This window comes from Melospiza georgiana, chromosome 6 (genome assembly GCF_028018845.1).
Source record: "Melospiza georgiana isolate bMelGeo1 chromosome 6, bMelGeo1.pri, whole genome shotgun sequence".
NCBI classification, from domain to species: domain Eukaryota; kingdom Metazoa; phylum Chordata; class Aves; order Passeriformes; family Passerellidae; genus Melospiza; species Melospiza georgiana.
In genome coordinates this window covers 9,196,774-9,215,447 of record NC_080435.1, presented here as the reverse complement: position 1 = coordinate 9,215,447, position 18,674 = coordinate 9,196,774, and the positions used below count along the sequence as shown (strand labels likewise).

General features: G+C 48.9%; 1 protein-coding gene across 1 annotated transcript in view; it reads left to right on the top strand.

The window, feature by feature from the left end:
* Positions 1 to 843: 843 nt before the first annotated feature.
* The window catches only part of HSD17B12 (hydroxysteroid 17-beta dehydrogenase 12), an 82,323-nt gene continuing 64,492 nt past the window's right edge, over positions 844 to 18,674 (top strand). The window contains 3 exon segments of the mRNA XM_058027262.1: positions 844 to 945; positions 948 to 1,101; positions 1,104 to 1,277. Of these exon segments, the coding sequence (XP_057883245.1) occupies positions 844 to 945; positions 948 to 1,101; positions 1,104 to 1,277 (430 nt within the window).

Genomic DNA, 18,674 nt, shown 5'->3' with positions numbered 1-18,674 from the left:
TCATCCTGGTGAGGCAATACATCTCAAGCATGAGGTATTTCAGGGCTTCAGCCTCCCACACCCTACATTGCCCCATCTCCTCTCCATTGCCCCAGGCTCCCTCCTGGGAGGGAGGGAAAAACCCGGGCCGTAAGTGAGGTGCGGGTGCCATGGCCCTGGCAAGTGGTGGGAGGCGGGACAGAAGGCAGCGGAGCTTTGTGCCCTTCACCACCACGGCAAGAGCCACTGCTGGGGTGTGTGTGTCATTTCAGAGGCGTCTCCTCCACTCCTTCCAGGTCCAGGCGTTCCTACCCCATCGTGTGAGGGGCTCTAGGAGAGTCGTGTCAAGCGGGCAAGTGAAGGGCGACGGGGCAGAGCAAGTCCAGGCATGGCACAACAAGTGGGCAGCTCACGGGAAATATTTCGGAAGCCTCCGTTGCCCCTGGATCTTGTCGGGAAAGACAGATCGAGGCCGGCCGGACGGGACGGCGCTGCCAGCCCCGCGGTGCGTGGGGTGCAGTGGCAGCTGGGCTGTGGTGCTCAGCCCCTCTTTTCCCGGGACGGACTTTCCCCGGGGCGGGTTCCCTTTCTCTGCAGACCCGTGCCGTGCCGTGCCGTGCCGTGCCGTGCCGTGCCGTGGCGATCGCGGCGCGGCTCCGTGGGCGAGCGCAGTGCGGGGCTGGGGGAGGGGAACCGAGGGACATATTCGAGTGCGAGGCGGAGCCTGAGCATTTTATGAATGGGCTCATATGACGTCAGTGGGGGCGGGAGCGGAGGCTCCGTCTTCCACCAGTCCTGCGGGGTTCCTGGGCGGCGGGGCCAATCGAAGTGCGGCGGCCGGGTGACGGCCATGCTCACTGGCCAATGGCGACAAGAGAGCGGTGCCGACCACGTGGGGCGCAGGCCGCAAGTAGTACGGGGGCGTGTGGCCGCTCGCTGCCTGCCCCCCCCCTTCCCGGCGCGGCGGGGCCGGGCGGCCCCAGGGCGGGCGGGCCCGGCCGCGTTGCCGGGTTACCCGGTGGCTGAGAGGTCCCTCCGCCAATCGCGGCGGGGCGGGGGCGGGCGCCGTGACGGTTGCGGGGCGGCGGTGGCCGGGAGGGCTCAGTCCGGCCGCTGCAGCCTCCGCAGCATGGTGGCTCCTGCCGCGCTCCCGGCCGCCGGCCTCTTCTACTGGGTGGGCGCGCTGGGCGCTCTGTACGCGGCGGCGCTCGCCTCGTACCGCCTGCTGGCCGGGCTCCGCGTCTGGGTGCTGGGTAGCGGCGCCGCCGCCGTGGGGCCGGCGCTGGGCGCCTGGGCAGGTGAGTGCGCGTCCCGGCCGCCCCCGCCGCGGCTCTTTCTCTGGTGACTCCTGGGCCGGGGCAGGGACCTCGCTGGGGAGCGACCTCGGCCTGGCGGGGAGGGGGACGCGGGCAGCGGGGACGGGCCTTCAGAGGGACCGGGGCGATCTGGCGGAGCGCCCGTGGGGCGACAGCCGGGTCCGGGGCGGGCTGGTCTGGGCCAGCGTCTGAGGGACCGGCGGGTTCCGCTGCTCTGCCGAGTGTGCCCCTGACTAACCGGGAGCCGCTCTCAAGCTCCCCAGGAAACGTGCGGGACCAGAGCACGCCGGTCGGGTCGGTCCTGAGAGAAGCGCCGATTGTTGGGACTTGCGGGCGGGCGGGCACGGCGTGTGTGAACTTGGTGTCTCCAGGGCGGCGGGGCGCGCAGCGCGGCTCCGGGGCCGCTCCGCAGTTCGCAGCGCGGCCGGTCGGTGCGCGCCGCCCCCTCCGCGCCGGCCTCGCGCCTCATCGCTGACGTCAGGCCCGCCCCGTCCCCGCCGCCCCCGGAGGAGCGGCCGCTCCCGGCGCAGCGGAGGCCGCGCGGCCCCTGCCCGGCACCGGGAGCCCCGCGGGCGAGCGGCGGCAGCCGCGGGTGCCCAGGGAGAAGGGCTGTGCCGGAGGGCGAGGGAAGAGCCCCGCCGAGAGCGGCGGGAGAGCGGCGGAGCGGCGCGAAACTTACGCCGACTCTGTCTGCTCCTGCAGCTCGGCCCCTCCTCGGTCCCGGGCCGCGCTCGGGAAGGGGCTGAAGCACGAGTGGCCCTCCCTGTGGAGGGGGTGACAGTAGCGGTGGCCGGGAGGGGGTGGCGGCAGCATTTGGCTGGCATCCCTGAAATACAGGAGCGCTGTGGAAGTACAGCAGAGGCTATTACCGGGGTAATTGCAGTGCTACGCTGCTCTAACTTTTCTCACTACTTCGATTCCTGGTTACGGGAGCCGCGCTGGAAAAAGACAGTTTCTTCCATCCGAGTCTGCCGCTGCCTTTAAGTAATGATGAGATGATAGAAAGGGCTTCTCTGCTGGTGTAACAGATCAGGCCAAGGGAATTTTCGACTCCATTATTGGAAAAGTTATTGGAAAAGGCAAGTTTTGTGCTTGATTGGGAATTGATAAGATGGGCCACAAAAATAGTTGTAGCGTGTAAGGGGTGTGAGTTTAAGGTGAGATGACACTTTAAAAGGCTGCAAAAGGTATTTCCTTTCCTCAAGGGGAGTAGGAGGACATCAGGTGCTCAGCTGCTGCAGCTGCTTCCAGGTGCCAGACCTTTAGGCAGAGCAGCTCTGCAGGTTGATTGCTGGGCTTATCACTGTGCTCCCCCATAACCTCTGCAGCCAGCACAGAACTTGTATGTGAGCACATGCCTGGGTAGTTGAATGTCTGCTTGTGTGAGACAAGTAAAGCAGCACTGCTACTCACAGCATTCATAATGCCAGAGCATGTCATGAGTCCTGTGTTTACAGGCTTGAAGTGCAGCAGCCGTGCCTTGGATAGGTAACAGCTTGACATACAAATAACTAAGGCCCAGGTCTTCCTTACAGCTGGAGAAACGTTATGCCTGTTAAAGATATGGCTGGCACAGGACACCCAAACCTTCTTTGACTTTCTAATATTGGTTTTGAATATATTACTGCATTATCAGTTGCCTGCTGACTTGTGGTGCATCACAGAAATCTTGGTGGCCCATTGAGCTTGTTTTGCATTGTTTCAAACATGGAGGTCTGCAGCGCCTGAGCCAAATGCCAGCTTATCAGCTGGAACTACAAACTGTAAACAGCAGATCTTTCCACAGTCACATCCTCAAACGTCCAGAGAAGTGCAGTTCTGTCACTGTCTCGAGCAAGTGCAGGCAGCAGTGGGCCACTGTATGTGGCCAATGGCTGCTCACAGAAGTTGTTCTTTCTCTGCCAGGATTGTGATATTCAAGGCAGGGAGGAAGAGGAGCACTGGCAGCACAGCTAAATTCTGTGTGTATTGCTCTGCTCTGAAGTGGGGGCATTGCTGCAGTATCAAGGAGAATGGAGAAATGAGGTGATGAAGCCTGCTGTCACTGTAGGAAGACATGTGGCCATCATGAGCTAGCTGTTGTGTGTCCTCTGTGCAGCTGATGCAGGTGAGGTGCTGCTTTATTGGGACAGCTGCTGTAGTCTCCAGCTGAAATGAAGAGAGGTTGTCTTAGTCTGAATGGGCACTGGGGTGGTTTGCCTTGAAGTGTGTTGTGGCTGGGCAGGCTCTCTGTTTTCTGTCATGGAAAGGAAGATGGAGGCACAGCTGCAGATATGTTGGGTCACCTTGATTAGCAAATTACTAAGTAATACAGTAGGAAGAAGTGCATTTCCTTTTTTTCTGATATTTTAAAAAACAGTGGTTTTGATGCTAATTGTCTGCTGTAGTTAATGTGTCAATGTATTCTTTCTAGTGCACAACTAGAGAACAACTTTATAAAAACCCTAAAACACAAGTCCTTTTGGAAGGACTTCTTACTGCCCATTAACTCTTCTGTACATTTGAAATTGGGTTGCAAATTTTTTCCTTGTTTTCTTAGAGGTTTCTTCAGATGCATATATGCAATTGCTTCTGTCTATGCTTGGTCTAACTTACCGGTATTTAAAAAGAGGGGATGTGAGGAGGAGGAACCACTATGTGAACTGGTAATGTACTCTGGAAAAACTAGGTTTGTACTACTTGAAATAGGACCTCTTTTGACAAAAAGTTAGTTTTTCTACAGTCACAATTATGTGTGAAGGTCTGTATGCAGCTGTTCTGGTTTTTCTCTCTGTATAACAAGCCTCTGGCTTGGTTTTTTGCTACTCTACTGTTAAGTACAGTATGGAAGTTGGGTGGATGTCTCAAACGTGAGGTTTCTGGGTGCATCTTGAGAGACTATACAGTGAAAACTCCTGGGTTGAATGTTCTACCTTTAATGTGCTTCACAAGTTGGTAAAAGAGGAAAAAAATAACAGTTCCTTTGATTTAAAAACAACGTAGCTAAATGAATGACAGACTCAACAGGACCAGAGTGCTAAGGAGTCATTCTGAATTCACCAAGAATACAGCAAAGATGTGGTTGTTCCCCTGCCTCCCTCTAGGCAGACAGATCTGTTGGTAGTGCTGATTGTTGTGATCCATAGTTGTATTTCCTTAGGTTGGATGAGAGTCCTGTTCTTCTCCCATTGATGGTAGTGGCAGGCAGCCACCTTGCTTCTCTGCCATTGGAGATTGGGTGTATTCTGGAGTACAGAGTGTCTGGAGCAGGGAACTGCCTGCTGCTGTTACAGCTCCCATTTGGAGAGTTGCCGTGTCTCCTATTTTAGGAAGCCGCCTCTTTTGCAGGAAAAAATGAAATCATTCTTCTCCTTCCCTTCAGTAACTTGGTGAAATGAATTCAAAATCCTATGGTGATTTAGGCTGGGAGGGAGCTCAGGAGGCTTGCAGTCCAACCTGCTGCTTGGAGCAGGGTCAGCTGTGTAATCTGAGCAGTTCAGTGTATGCAGATAATCAACTCTGTATGTTCAAAACCCACGGGCAGTGCAAATTGGATTGATCTGGTGCTCTAAAGCATCTAACATCTTGGTTGTGTGGGTACTTAAACTTTTTGTTTCTTTTTCTCCTGTCTCAACATTGCAAATATTTTGATGATAAATGTGGGGATTTTCCCCCCAATTTTCTGTAGCTGAAGCAATGTGTTAACTGGAAACAAAATTATTTTGATTATGTGATTTGCCATATGACACTTGAAGAGAAGTCCTGCTTTCTTTCAAGCCTCACAGTGTCTTAGAAAAGCATCCACTTCTCCTCTATCTTCAATGCCTTTGATAGAGTCATGGTTGAATAATTGTACATTTAGTGGTTACAAGATATCTGCTAGTGATGATGCTTTCTCATGTGGTGAATACAGCTGTACAGTTGTATTTGGGCCAACAAAGGTTTGTGAAGATGAGCTTGCCTTAATTAGGCTTCTTGGAGTTTATTCACTAACGTGCAAAATTAACTAAATGTGGGCAATTTGCTCTAGGTTTCTTAAAAAAGAATTTGTGAGAGGTCGTTAATCAGGATGGTGCTCTCAACTGCCTCTAACTGTGTGTAATTTGATTTTGATTTTATTCAGTCTTTAACCATTCTTTCCCTGTGTAAATATTTAACAAAAACTTTGAGCAGTAGAAAGCTGGGTGACCCTCTCTGCCTTCTTGCTGGCTTCTTTTACTTAATAAGGGCCTTACATATCCAGCATCTAAAAATAGCAACTTGTGCATCAGGGCCACTGAGGGAAGCATGAAAAATGTATGTAACTGGGTACATGAGCAGTGGAGTCTTTGTGTCTGTACAGGCAGGTCTTTCAAAAACTGAGAATACAGGGGCAATTCCCAAACTCTTGTTGGCTAGTAAGTTGAGATAATAACAAGCTCTATACATCAGACCTTATAAATAATATTATTAAATTAATAAGATGTGATGCTTATATTCAGAGGAAGAAGTCTAAGAAGTGGACTAGCTGGATTTTGTGCTTTTAAATGATTTGAGTTAGATTCCATCTGTAAGGTTATGCTTTCTGCAGTCCCTAGAAATGGTGTCTTATGAAATAGACCCTAATCCTTATAAAGTTCTTGAGGTATCCTTAATAAGTCAGATGGTGAAATATTTTAGTTACAATTTAAGAACTCCATACAGAGGACATTGACTGCTGATCGGGTGCTAACGACACAGTCAGTGTCGTTTTTCAAACTCCTTAGCATCAAGTGAAATAATTGTTGCCTTAAAGCTTCTTAGTTTTTTGCAAGCAAGTTTCAGTCCCGTGTGCACAGACAAGTGCAGTCTTGCTTTGCATGTGTTTCACAATGTGCAGTGATAAACAGCTGAGAGACGGTGTCCCAAGTCACTGCTGCAGATTTCAGCGGCCCCCTGGAGCAATGTGTGATGGGGTGGAGTTGGTAGGGAGGTGGAGCAGAAGGGAGTTTCAGCCTCTCTGGGCGTTGCTCTCCCTGCGGGATGGGAGGGGAGAGGCTCTGCCTGGCTCCCATTTCATTTTCCCTGCGCAGGAGGGCTTGGCTGGTGTGTGCAGAGCTTTGGGGGGGGCTTCTGCTTGTCTTTAGTTCTTCAGCTGTATCACTCATTCAGGGTTTTGTCATCTTCAGCCTTTCAGGTCCATGGTGAAGGTTTTCTGGCCTTGTTCTCAATTCTGGATGCTGCCCTTGTATGAAATAAAGCAGGGCACTTGTTAACCTGAAAAGTGATGTTAAGAATATGTGAAAATATGCCAGCTTGTAAACTAACTTGTGATCGTGACAGCTTAAGTGAAATGTGCAGACTGAACTCAGGGCATGTTTTGTTTTTTGTATGGTTATTTGCAAACTGCTTCTGAAGAGTTACTGCACTGAAGAGTGGCTCAGAGAACAGTCTGATGCAAGTGTCAAGTGTCCTAATCCTGTCTGTACTTCTCAGGAGTACTGTGCTCCAATGTATATGGCTTTTTCTTTTCCTACTTGCCATGTAATATTTCCAAGTATCCATCCTAAATTTTCTCTTCCAAAATTTTAGCTGCCTTCAGTCATCAGTCCTACTCATAGCTTGTAATTTAAAACACTTCTGTCAGCATATCCCTTCAGCCTGTGCTGTGTGGGGCTGAACAAACTTCCAGAGCAGTCCAGGAGAAGTGGGATCTCTGACCCTGCTCCTCTAGACTTGGCAGCTCATGCTGTGTGGTGTTTGAGGGGGCTGTAAATCCTTCAGAGGCCTTGCAACTCTTGGTGAGTCAGGGAGGCTCTCTAATATTTTTTACATAGGCTACTGCTATTAACATACTCTAAGATCAGTCCTGCTTCCTAGACAGCATAAAGTAATGAACCATACTCTGCTGTTTTCTACAATTTTTCTCTTTCTGGTGCCTGCTTATTTCTTTCAGGTGTCTTCATTTGCACATGATGTTGCTGACAGTTTAAAATCTCCACTTAGTAGGATTGCTCAACACTTAGTGCATTATGTGCTCCTTTTTACACTCTCTGGTCAGAAAAGGAGAGGGAGAGCAACTGCTCAGAGCCCAGATGTGCAGAGTCCCAGTTCTGCTGTGTCCTAGCTGATCTGATGGACTTCAGCCCTCCCTTCTGCCTCATGCCAGCACACTAAATGTGGCATGAGTGGACATCAGCAGCCTCAGCATCATCAACCAGCCTCATAATCTACAGCTCTGCAATTTGATTCAGAATATGAATGGGCTTTGCCCTGTTTATCTGCAGGAGCACAGAGATATCTATGGAGGCAGGTTAAATGCTTTAGTATGGTTTTCCCACCTGCAAAAAACCCCCAAAAAAACCAGCTAATGGTGAGTGGAGGACAGATGTTTGCATTAAGGTGAAAAGAATACCCATCTCTGATAAACAGCCTGAGAGGGAAATGCTTGACAATTTATTAGCCTGGAGATGAATAGGTGTCTTATTTTAAGCTAGCCCATTCTCCCAGTCTTCTGTGTGTTTTAAAGTAGGAATACTTGTAATGGAAACTAGTTACTTAAAACCAGAGAATTTACACAAGGATGTAATCTAGAGTAATATCATGTGATTCTTTAGGCCTGTATATGAACAAAAATGTGGGATAAACTCTGTAACTAGTAGGTAAAACACCCATCTGTTGGGCTTGCACGGTTTCATCGCTTACCTAAGTTGCTACTTCTTGCTTCAGATGACTTCTGGTGCTCACTTACTGATTAGTTTTGGGAAACGTGGGTGCTTAGAGAAAAGCCAAAGATTTTTCAGATTGAGTACATTAATATCTGAAAATGCTAGAATTAGGGCAATTCAGGTTCCTTTCCCTGTATTACATTTAATTGCACAGAAGAATTCTACCTTAAATCTGCTATTTTTTGACTCCTGATTTAACCTTAAAATAATATATTGTTTTTCAAATCTGTGAAAGTTCCTTGATTCCTGGAAATAATGTCTAGAGCAGTGCACCATCACCCACTTGGTGAGTCATTAGCAGTGCTGAAATCCTGTTCCACAATTTAGGCATCTCCAGCTAACATGGGAAGAGAGCTATATACAGAATTTCCTGCTGAGCTGCTAATTCACTCTATTGCCCTCAGCAGCAGATGGTGACACCTAAAAGCCTGAGGTTTTGTTGTAGGTTTTGAAAGAAACCTCTTGTTTAGTAGTTCTTAAAACTGGAGTTAAGATGTCCAGAAGCTGGGCCTCAGGGAAAATGGTGCCTGTTCCATTGTTTCTTCTACTCCTTTTGCCATTTTTGTTACCCTTCCTGCTTCTTTCTCTCCTGAGGGTTCTCTCGTGTTTCTCTCATGATTCAGTTGTCTGTCAATTGTGGAAGACAGCTGCAGGCATGGTGTGTGTATATGCAGAATTTACTGTCTGGTTGACTGTACAGATTTGGTTTTGGTTGGATGTTTGGTTTTTTCTGTTTTTTACACCTCCCTTCTATTTTGTCCTCTTAAGCAATTGTGAGCCACGTGTTCCAGAGGGGTGTATTCCATCAGTCATGCAGAGGGACAGCTGTGTTTCCACTTCTTGAAGAGCTCTGTACTTACTAGACAAAGAAGAGCAGACTTGAAGAGCTCAGTTCTAGGGCTGTTAATCACAGCAATTTTTCCACAGGATTTTCATGTATGTTAGAAGGCTACCACAGAAGCACAGAGGCAGAAAAGCTGTAGTGAGAGAAGGGGAATGGGAGGTGGTAAGCTCAATGGGACAAAGGTTTTTGTTGCTGATGGGAGGAAACTGTTGTGCAGGCACCAAAGAGTCTGGTCTCCTTACAAGGTATCTGGTCCCTGCCTTTACATGGAGAGGTTTGCAGATGTGTGTGAGGATACATATAGATATAGAAATATTTCTCTGCCTTGTGCTTTCCATTTCTGTAGCTGCTGCTACCCAACCAACACTTGCTTATGCTTGCATGCTGCTTCCCCACACTCTGCTTCATCAATGGCTCCTTATTCCAGCAAGTCCTGCTTTCACATTCCTCTGTGACTGGCTGATCTGTTTCTCCAAAACTTTTCCATTGTTCTGAAGCTCTGGAAGACTGGTTTCCCCTAGGCTTTGTGCCCCTTTGCTCCCTTCCCCAGGATTCTTATCCTGCCAGCAAAGGTGCTTAATCTATAAACTTGTTATTCTCTATTATTTTGCATAAATATTTTTTTCTTGAAAGAGGTGTATATGCCCAGTATTCCTGCTGTCTCAGTCCCATCTGCCAAAGGGCTCTCCATCCCCAGAGTGTGGATTCAGTGTTGCTCACGAGTCAGCTCTCTAACAGGAGGGAGAAGCATCAAGGATAGGGCAGTAAAGGATCACTGTGCTGCTGGAAGAAGCTGCTACCCTGCCTGTAGTTGAACAAGGGATTAGAGTTAGGATGTCTTGCAGTTCATTCCTACCCTCAGTTGTCCTGCACGTCCAACCCAGTGTTGGTATGGCATGGCAGAAAGGGATGTGTACTCCTGTCAACTCACAGAGGTGTGCTTAAAGGCAACTTACCTGTCCTGATACAAACTCTTTACCTCAGTCTTCTCATCCAGGTAGACCCAGGTCTATGGCAAACCTTCTGGGGCTCCTCAACTTGGTGTTTGTTCCTAGATTTTGATCTAGAACCCTCCATTTGGTGCCGTAGTTCTTCTCCTTGGGTGTTCACTCTAACCTCCAGAGCCTTGTTCATGTTCCTTTGCACTGGAATCGGTTTGCTGACACTCTCACATGTTGTCAGCTTATAAATGAGATGCCTTTGTTCACAAGAGTGAGTGTGTTTTACATCATGGCTTTCTGATGTAAAAGTTTGGTGTGGAGAGAGAAAGTGGATGGAGAGCTCTTGCCTTGCTTCTTTCTTCCTTATGCTGGCACAGAGGTTGGTCTGTTTGTGTGGTGATCTGCTTAAGGAGTGTGCCCTGCAGAAAATTAGTCCCTTGGGGCTATTTATGCTCCATAGTCTGCTTGGTCATGTGAATTCCAGTGCTGTGGAACAAAGGGAAACTTGGTAGTATTATGGAACTGTATGTTGAAGATACAGCTGAGTCCAGTGGTCAGCTTGAGTTGCTCTGAGACCAGGCTGCTGCCAGAAGAATTGTGGCTGCTCTGGTTGCTGGCTGGGAGCTCTTGGTGCTTCCCTCACATTCCCTCAGTCCATGTGTGGTGGTGCTGCTGGTGAGGTCCTTGTGTGGCCTCTAACTCTGCAAGCAGGACCAGCTGCAGTCAGTCAGCTGGGTCACCTTCCTGAGCTGCCTGGAAAGCAGTTGGCAATCAGATACTGAGGAAGCAGCTAGGCATGGATTGCTGGGTGATGCCCTGCAGCTGAGCTGGCTGAAACTGAGCCTAAAACTGCAGGAGCCTGTTGTTAGTTCTGTTGCTTGGTCCCATCTTGATGGGCTGTTCCAAAGTCTTGTTTTGCTCAGTTCTTTGTGGGTCAAGATGGGTGGCATGTACCTCTTGTGTGTTTGAGAGGATTGTTTGAGTTGCAGAGTATGATTTTGGAAGTCCCTGCTAACAGGTTTTAACTAGCTCCTTTCCTTTTCAAAGGCTAGGATAATGGTGTTGTATTGGTTTGATAGCTAGGGTTATTAATTTTCAGAAAGAAACCTCTTTGTCATCCCTTCTTCAATAGTTCATAGCATTGTTCTTCCTGTGACCTTGTCCTTGGGGACAGACAGGTTGTGCTTGGCTGTGTTTCAAACTCTTCCTCTGGTAACCAAATTCTTGATGCTTTACAGTGTTTGAAAATGGTGAGGTCGGAATCTGTTAATCTTTGTTAGTCTTTGTAAGCCAAGAAATTTTAGTAAAATGAAAGAGGTGGATTTTCAGTCTGCCAGCTAGGCAGAATTTTGGTAGCATCTCATCTCAGCTGGATTTGTCACTTGGTTGCTGTTGCTGGTTGTGGTTAAATCAAAGTGTAGAATTTCTGATGTAAAACATTGCCTTGGCAACATTTGAAAATAATGCATTTGTTCAGAAAAATGTGTGATGTTCCAGCGTAGACTGGCTTGTTTCAGTCATCGTTAGTAAGCTTTGGATTGAAGCTGTGTTTCTTGTGCACTAACCTAGAATTAGTCTCCTCAAACTGACTTTCAGCACAAATTCTTTACCTAGTGAGGAAGCAGATTTGAGTAAAAATATATCGTTTTTTTAATAAATGCATATTGTTTTAAAGTAGCCTTTACTGTAGAAGTTGGTTTATATTTTCAAGCTTTACTTTGGGGGAATTAGTACTATGGGATGCATGTAAATAAGGGATGCTGGTTAAAACTTTGAATGCCCAATATGGTACTATATGCAGATATTCTTACTAGCTGTAGATTTTCTGCAGTCTGAAGTTTGCTGTTATTCCTAAATCTTGGGGCAGTGATCCTGTTCTTAAAAAGTTGGGGTTTTTTTTTCCCTCTCCTTATCTTCCTTCAGGTATCCTTAGATGGAAGCTACTATCTCTAGCCACACTGGCTGCTTTCAGCAGGAATGGTGTGCCTAAATTCACTGCTGTGACACTTTGCATGTGCAGTGTGCTGCTGGGCCTCTAATCAGGCTATGCTGTGCCCCAGCTGGCCTGTGTTTGTCCTGTGCATGTGTCCTGGTGCCTGTGTGTGCTAAGAAAGGTTTATGGACCTCAGGGAGAGCAGCAGGAATGCTGGAACAGGTACCATTGGCAGGGGGGAGCGTTGTTCAATTTTGAGGGATCTTTTTAAAGAGAGAGTAGAAGGACCTGTGGATAATAAAGCTGTTTTATCATTCTGGTTCTGATCAGTGGGTGCCAAGATCAGTCTATGCAGATGTGGTGAGAAGAACCTCCATTGCTCTTTCTGGTGTCTGACTTCTAAAGGAGGGTTTGCTCTTGGACTGGAGAGAGAAGTTCAATTGCTGGCCCCCAGTCCCACTTAAAAAGGAGTTGGGGAAGCACTAAGGTTGTGAAAACTTTTTCTACTGTGGAACCTATAAAGTTCTCTAAATCAAAGAGTCCTTGAGAAGTTGGGATAGGAGGGCTGCAAGAATGGGATGTCAAAAATGAAGGAAAGCAGCAAGTAGAGGAGAGATGGGGCAGGAGGTATCTAAAGTCAGGGATACAGGCTGGTATGTAAAGTACAGGGAGCTAAAGGGGTACAACCTATTGAGCATGCTGCTTTCCAGAGCATTCTGGCGATTGGTGGAGGCTGTTCTCCCTTTATAGCATTGCATCTGTGGATAGGGGATGTTGCTGAAAATTCCTCTGAGCTACCTTTTTTTCCAAGCCATGGCTGCTAGCTTCCTTGCTTGGGACAAGCTGAAGAGTCCTGGCACCACTTGCTTGAGTGGACTCTGTAAATGAAAAAGGCATTCGGGAGATTGCAATGAAGACCTTGGAAAGAGTTTGTGGAGGACCTTGATAGGGGAGTGCTGAAGTCTCCACTTTGTCAGGGACAAGGTGCATGTTGAAGACAAGGTGAATAGCGCTGTGCTTGTGCCAGTGTTCCCTGATGGAGCCGGGGCTCAGCAGGACCTGAAATCCTTGCGTGTTGTGGGCTGGGCCGGAGCTCCTTCCCTCTGCCGGGCGTGTGTCCTGGTGCCCTGTGTTTGGGACAGGAGCACGCAGGGCTGCTGGCCGCGGGCTAAGGGCGAGTTCTCTGCTGCGGGTGGATCCTGTGTGCGGGCCGGCTGCGGACACCCGTGGGCAGGCGGCAGCGGGGGATGCGGGGAATGCTCTCGGCAGGGCCTCAGCCCAGCTTGGCCCGGGCTGGGCGCGCTGGTGGCTCCGCGCTGCTCCTGTCGGAGGCCAGGCGCTCGGGCAGTGCCGGCTGCTGGCCGGGAGCGCGGACCCAGCGCTCCGGGATCGTGCATGCTTAGTATGGGGCTGGTCGCATCGTGCGCCGTGCCGCGGGCGTGCTGGGATCGGTGTCCGGGAATAGGACGTGCTCCTGGCACGCCGGGCCTCGCGCGTGGGCGCGGAGCAGCAGCTGCAGGGCGCCGGCGCCCCCGGGCCCTCCGTCCGTCCGCCCGTCTGTCCGCCCCCGCCCGCCCGCCGCGGCGCGGCAGCGCCCCCTGCCGGCCCGCACGGCGCGCCGAAGTGCGGGCGCTCGGGGCCGCCCTCCCGGCGGGACCGGCCCCGCTGCCTCCGGTGGGCGGCGGGGGAAGCCCGCCCCGCTCCCGGGGGATCCGCTGCCCGCGGGGGAAGGCCGGCCCCGACAAGGGTTAATAATGCCGCCTCACCTCAGCCGCCCCGGCAGCGGCGGGAGGGGGCGGAGGAGGAGGAGGGGGAGCGGTGCCGTCACTGCGGCGGCTCCCGCGCCGTTACCTAACCGGTGACATAACGCGCTCCCTCCGCTCCGCTTAAGAAGCGCCTGGGGCCATCACGGGGGCCGGCTCGCAGACCCTGCGGGGCCGCGGTGGGGCCAGCCAGTGTGAGCCGTGCCGGGAGCGCATGGCTTTTCCCCGCCCGCATTGCCGCTCCTCCCGGGGCGCCCTGGCTTCCCGCCCCGAGGGGCGGCGGGCGGCCCCGTCCGAGAGCCGGGCGGCGGCGGGGGAGCTCTCCCCGTGTTCTCCTCCCGAAGTTTCCCGGGCGGGCAGGGGATCGGCGGAGCCGCCGCTCACCGCCGCTCCGCGGGAGCCGCCATCCCGGGCGCGGGGATGCGCGGCCGCCTCGCGTGACAGGGATCCTGCCGGGGACACTGGCTCGTCCACGTGCGGCAGCGGGGTCGGGCTGCCTGCGCCTGCCCACGCAGTGCCCGCGGGCGCTTCCTCTGCCTCCCTGCTCTGCCAGGGAGAAGAAAGTGCACCGAATCAATCGCAGCTGAAACATTTAAGGAGGCTTCATGGGAGTCTCATTTCCATGGGAAAATCTGGGGAGTTTTCCACCGGGGGAAATACTGCAAGTTTTCAAGGGCTTGGAGTGAAATATAGAAGGCATGAGTGGGCGTTTCTTTATTTAGAAATGGGAAGGCAAAGGCAGTGTTGCCGAGTTCTTCCTTAAATCTTTAAGGCAAACACCTATTGCAAATCAGTGCCGATACATAGAAACAGTCAAGGATTTCTAGAGCGCTTTAACGTAAGAGTCTCCCTAGTGCTTTATGGTAATTTATCGAGGGCATTTCTCATGAGACAACTGTTGCCTTCTAAGTTGATTAACTTGGGCGTGTTAACATTATTCATCACCACCCCCCCCCCCCCCCCCGCCGGCGGATGGATAGAAATACTTAATTAAAGCGAACGTAATTAAGAGTGTGGGACGGAAGGGACCTCTGTGGAGCAGTAATTACCAAACATGCCCATTTTAGCTGAAACTGTATATATATTTTAGGGTTGAAAAACACAGAGTGGCGTTCAGATTGGCCGGGTTTCCAGCACGGCACAGTCTCCTCTCGGCGCTGCCGACCCCCGATTTTATGAATGGTGGGGCTGGGCTCGATTGAGCGGCCGGGCGCGCTCGCCGGCTGCGGGCAGGGGGCGCTGCCGGGAGCGCTCGGCGCGGGCCGGGGGCGCCCTGCTCGCCCCGGTGCGGCTCGGGCTGGGCTCCGCGGCTGCGGGTCGCCTCCAGTTTAAACAGAGCTGCCCCTCTGTGTCCCCTTCTAGTGCAAAGGCTAGAATGCCAAATGTGGGCTTGAGAAACAGCATACTGCGGAGTACCTCACACTCGTGGTAGGCAGGGTATCTTTGGAAGATAAGTTTAATGGCTTCCAACAACCTTAATTTCTGAGGGTTGGTGTTGTTTGTATGAAGCATCTATTTAGGTAGATTGTTTCTCATCATAATTGGGTAATTTTCAAAGGCAGTAGAAATTTAAATTCTTCTAGCGCTACTTCTCTACATTTGTAAGGCTTACCTTTATAGGATCTTGATAGAATAAAGAATAAAGGCTTGCCGGCTATGGCATCTTTTATCTGTGCTCATCTTTGCATATTTTTAAAAAAACAATATCTACAAAATATGATCCTGAAGCCATCTTTGCCTCTAACAAGCCATGAGAATCTTATTTCCAGTACGTCTGAGAGGGCTCCACTTTTTAACAGAGATAAAGGTGTTATTTAGAGTTGGAATTACAAGAGATTTAGAGCCATTCCTAGCATAGCATAAACATGCTTAAAGGCTTGTTGTGGATCTTGGTGTATGTGCAGTGTGCTTGAATCTGCGAAAGGGGACACCCTGAGGGGTGTTCTCCTCTCTCCCCAAAAGACCTACTTTAGCAGTTGGTTTGAGTAAGATTCCACAGATTCTTTATTCCAAAGCAGCCAGGGAGAAGGAAGGAAGGAGTTTTTGATGGTAGTTTGTGTCTTGGAGAGCAAGAGGCAGCTTAAATGGTACAGTCCACCTTTTTTTGTCCTTGGGAACTGATGGTTTGGGTGACCTAAAATTTTAGCTGTTTCCAGTCATGAAAACAGAAATATAAGATTCTACTAGGAGATCCAGTATTGTCTCTAAACAATATGATTTTGGCTCTTGCTTAATGTGAACTGCTTTGCTAATTAGCTCAGGTGGCTTTTTATTCTAAACCCTTCCATTTTATTATCCATTTTAAGTGCTGGAGACTTTCACCTGTATTTGTCACATTAGTTTCATTTATCCTAGACAAGCTGCCTACAGATGTAAAAAGGGTTGTGAATGTCCTGCAGACCCCCAGTTCTGCAGCCTCAAGTGGGGAGCGATGGGCTGGGTGAAATGGGAGCAGCTCTTTCAGCCTCTTATGACGCTAATGTTTCTTACTTCTGTGTCTGATGGGACACATATCATGTGGCTGCTGTGCTCTTACTTAGTCCCAGTAAAACCATGAGGAACTGGCTATGGAAACTGCTCTGTTCTTCTGGCTTGTCATTGCTGCTGCTGTGCTGGAGTGAAGCTGATGTACATGATGTACACTTGTTTTCTGCTGTGTATACATTGAAGGGCCTGAACTTGCATTCTGCAGTTGTTATCCTCCTGATACCTTCACAAGGCTTTGAAAAATTCCCAGTGTGATGCTTCCCATCCTGCTGTTAAGGGGTACCAGATATGGAAGTCTCTGTGCTTCAACTTCTTTAGTTTTGAGCAGGTTACATGTTTGGGCATGAGTTTTGTTTCCACTTCAGCTGTTCTGCAGAATCCTTATTTTCATACCTCTGTGTCCCTGGAGCTAATGCTACCTTCTCAGTGTACAGCTTGTTTTAATGTTGCTTCCAGCCAAAATGAATAAAATATCACTGGGTGTCTTCCTGCTCAATTTCTGTTCTACTTCTGAGCAGTTAGGATCTCAGAGAGAGAGAGAGAGAGAACTTCTGAATGAAATCTCTAAGTCTCACCCCTTTGCAGTTGGATTCCTTTTTCTCAGTTAGCCTGGAGATCTTACAAATTCTGCTGACATTGGCTTCCCCGTGCTTGTGTTGGCCAGGGAGAAAGCGCATACATTGTGTGGGTGGTGGGGAGGCAGACCTTTACTGCTTCAAAGAAGAAGTTTTGTCAAGCTTCCTTACTTCTGTTTTTCTTGTGTGGCTCGTGGCATGATGAGAATTCATGAAGAGGGTGGATCTTGGTGCTGTCCTTACACAAAGCAAATGCTTTTGTTCTGCCCAGAGCTGTCTTTATACTGTTCTGCCACAATCTGTTAATGCACTATGGGAGCTGAGGTGTAAAACTTGGGAATGTGATACACATATAGGAATTTCTCCTGAGCCCTAAAAGCTGGCCATGACTGATAAATGGATGGTATGAAATAGGAGGTAAGAGCTCTTATATGTCCCCTGCCTGTGTTAATAAGCAAAGGACTCAAACTCTGCAGGGCAGCAAGCTGGGTTCATGGATTTCTATAGCACACACATAATATATTTTGTCCGTGACCACACAGTCAAAACATAAAGGCTTTTTTAGAACTGTTGGATGGTGTCCCTTCCCGTGGGCCCCTGGAGGTAGGAAGTTAAACAAAAGTCATTGCTTGGGTAGTTCTGATTTTGGGATTAACTCTGGGGGTTTTGGGAGGGAGCAGATGGAATTAGAATTTAAAAGGGGTCAGTGCAAAGCTTACCAGTAAGCTTGACTCTGTTACATGGAGGTCCACATGGCTATTGCAGAACATAAAGGATCTGCAGATCCAAAGGGCTGGAAAATCCCTATTCTATTTAAAAAAAATTAAAAGCCCTAGCATTTCAGGAACTCTTCTTGTTTTTTAGAATTTTTAGCTGTTGAAACAGTCACTTAGCAGAAATGTGTCTTAACAGTTGTCTGTTAGACACAAGAACTTCTGAAAAGATCTCCAAGAATGGAAACAGCTTGGGGAAGGATTAGATGTATTAGCTTAGTGGGCTTTTCAAAGTCTTCACACAAATTCAGCAAGGAAGCCAAGCTGCTTTGTATTTCAATAGAAAACCAAGAGGTCAGAAAATCTCTGTACAGTGTTGTGTAACTTTCTTGGCATATACACTGCAGGGCAGGTGTGTTTGCTGACTAATGTATAGATACAAATTTTCTCTTCACATGCAGAATCTTTCTCTTTCTTGGAAGATGAAACTTAAAAAAGGAGTGACTTGTGTGGGTGGCAGGCTGGTGCAGAGAATGGGAAGGTGACAGTGCAGGGATATTAGGTATCTTGAAACACGTTTTAGTATGGCTTGGGCTCATAAATTAAAGGTTCTGGGAGAGCCCTTGCAGCTATTGCATCACTTGCTAAAAATAGCATCTATACTGCATAAGGCAGCCTGTCTGCAGTGTGGATAGTCTTGAGAATTTAGTGCTTCTTGTGAATGATGTTCAGTCATTTTTACTTCTCAGCTAAGCATGTTTTTAATCTGAACTGTGATAGAGAATGAAGCAAAAGGTTTTATTTTCTGTCTCTGAGGGTGGGATGAGTTTCAAAATAGCATTGTCCACAGCTGTGTCTGCAGCGTGATTCCCAAAATACATTTTTAAGCTTACTGAAATTACAGTTTAAAGGCACCGATAAATATATTCTTATATTGTAATTGTCAGGAGAGGGGAAGAAGAAACATAGCTTTGTGCAGCTTGAGGTATTCTGCTCTTCTCATCAATCACTTAAAATTTAGCAGGATTTTTTTTTTATTGGCAGTTACACAATGCAAATGAAATATAAGGCTAATCTGAATTCTTACTAAAAAAACACCCCACAAATCCCAAATCCCTTCTCTTGAAAATTGAGTATATATCGTACAGTGCTTTTTTTCCTTCTCTTATTTTGAAATCTTAGTCAAGAATCACCAGCAAAGGAGTGTGTTTGTATTCCAGTGGTGTTGCTGAACCAGACAGGTCTGCAGCACAGCATTTTATTTTTAGACTCTAGGTTGCCATTTTTATCCTGTAAAAAAATATTCATCAGCGTCTGGGTGACAGACCATCAATTTTTTAAAATGTGTGAGACCATGTTTTTCCACCTCTCTCTATTTCTCCTTTTATGTCCTGCTATATACATTTCTTTTTTGGGGGGAAAGGGAGAGGGGGAACGAGGGTACGGATTTTAATTCAT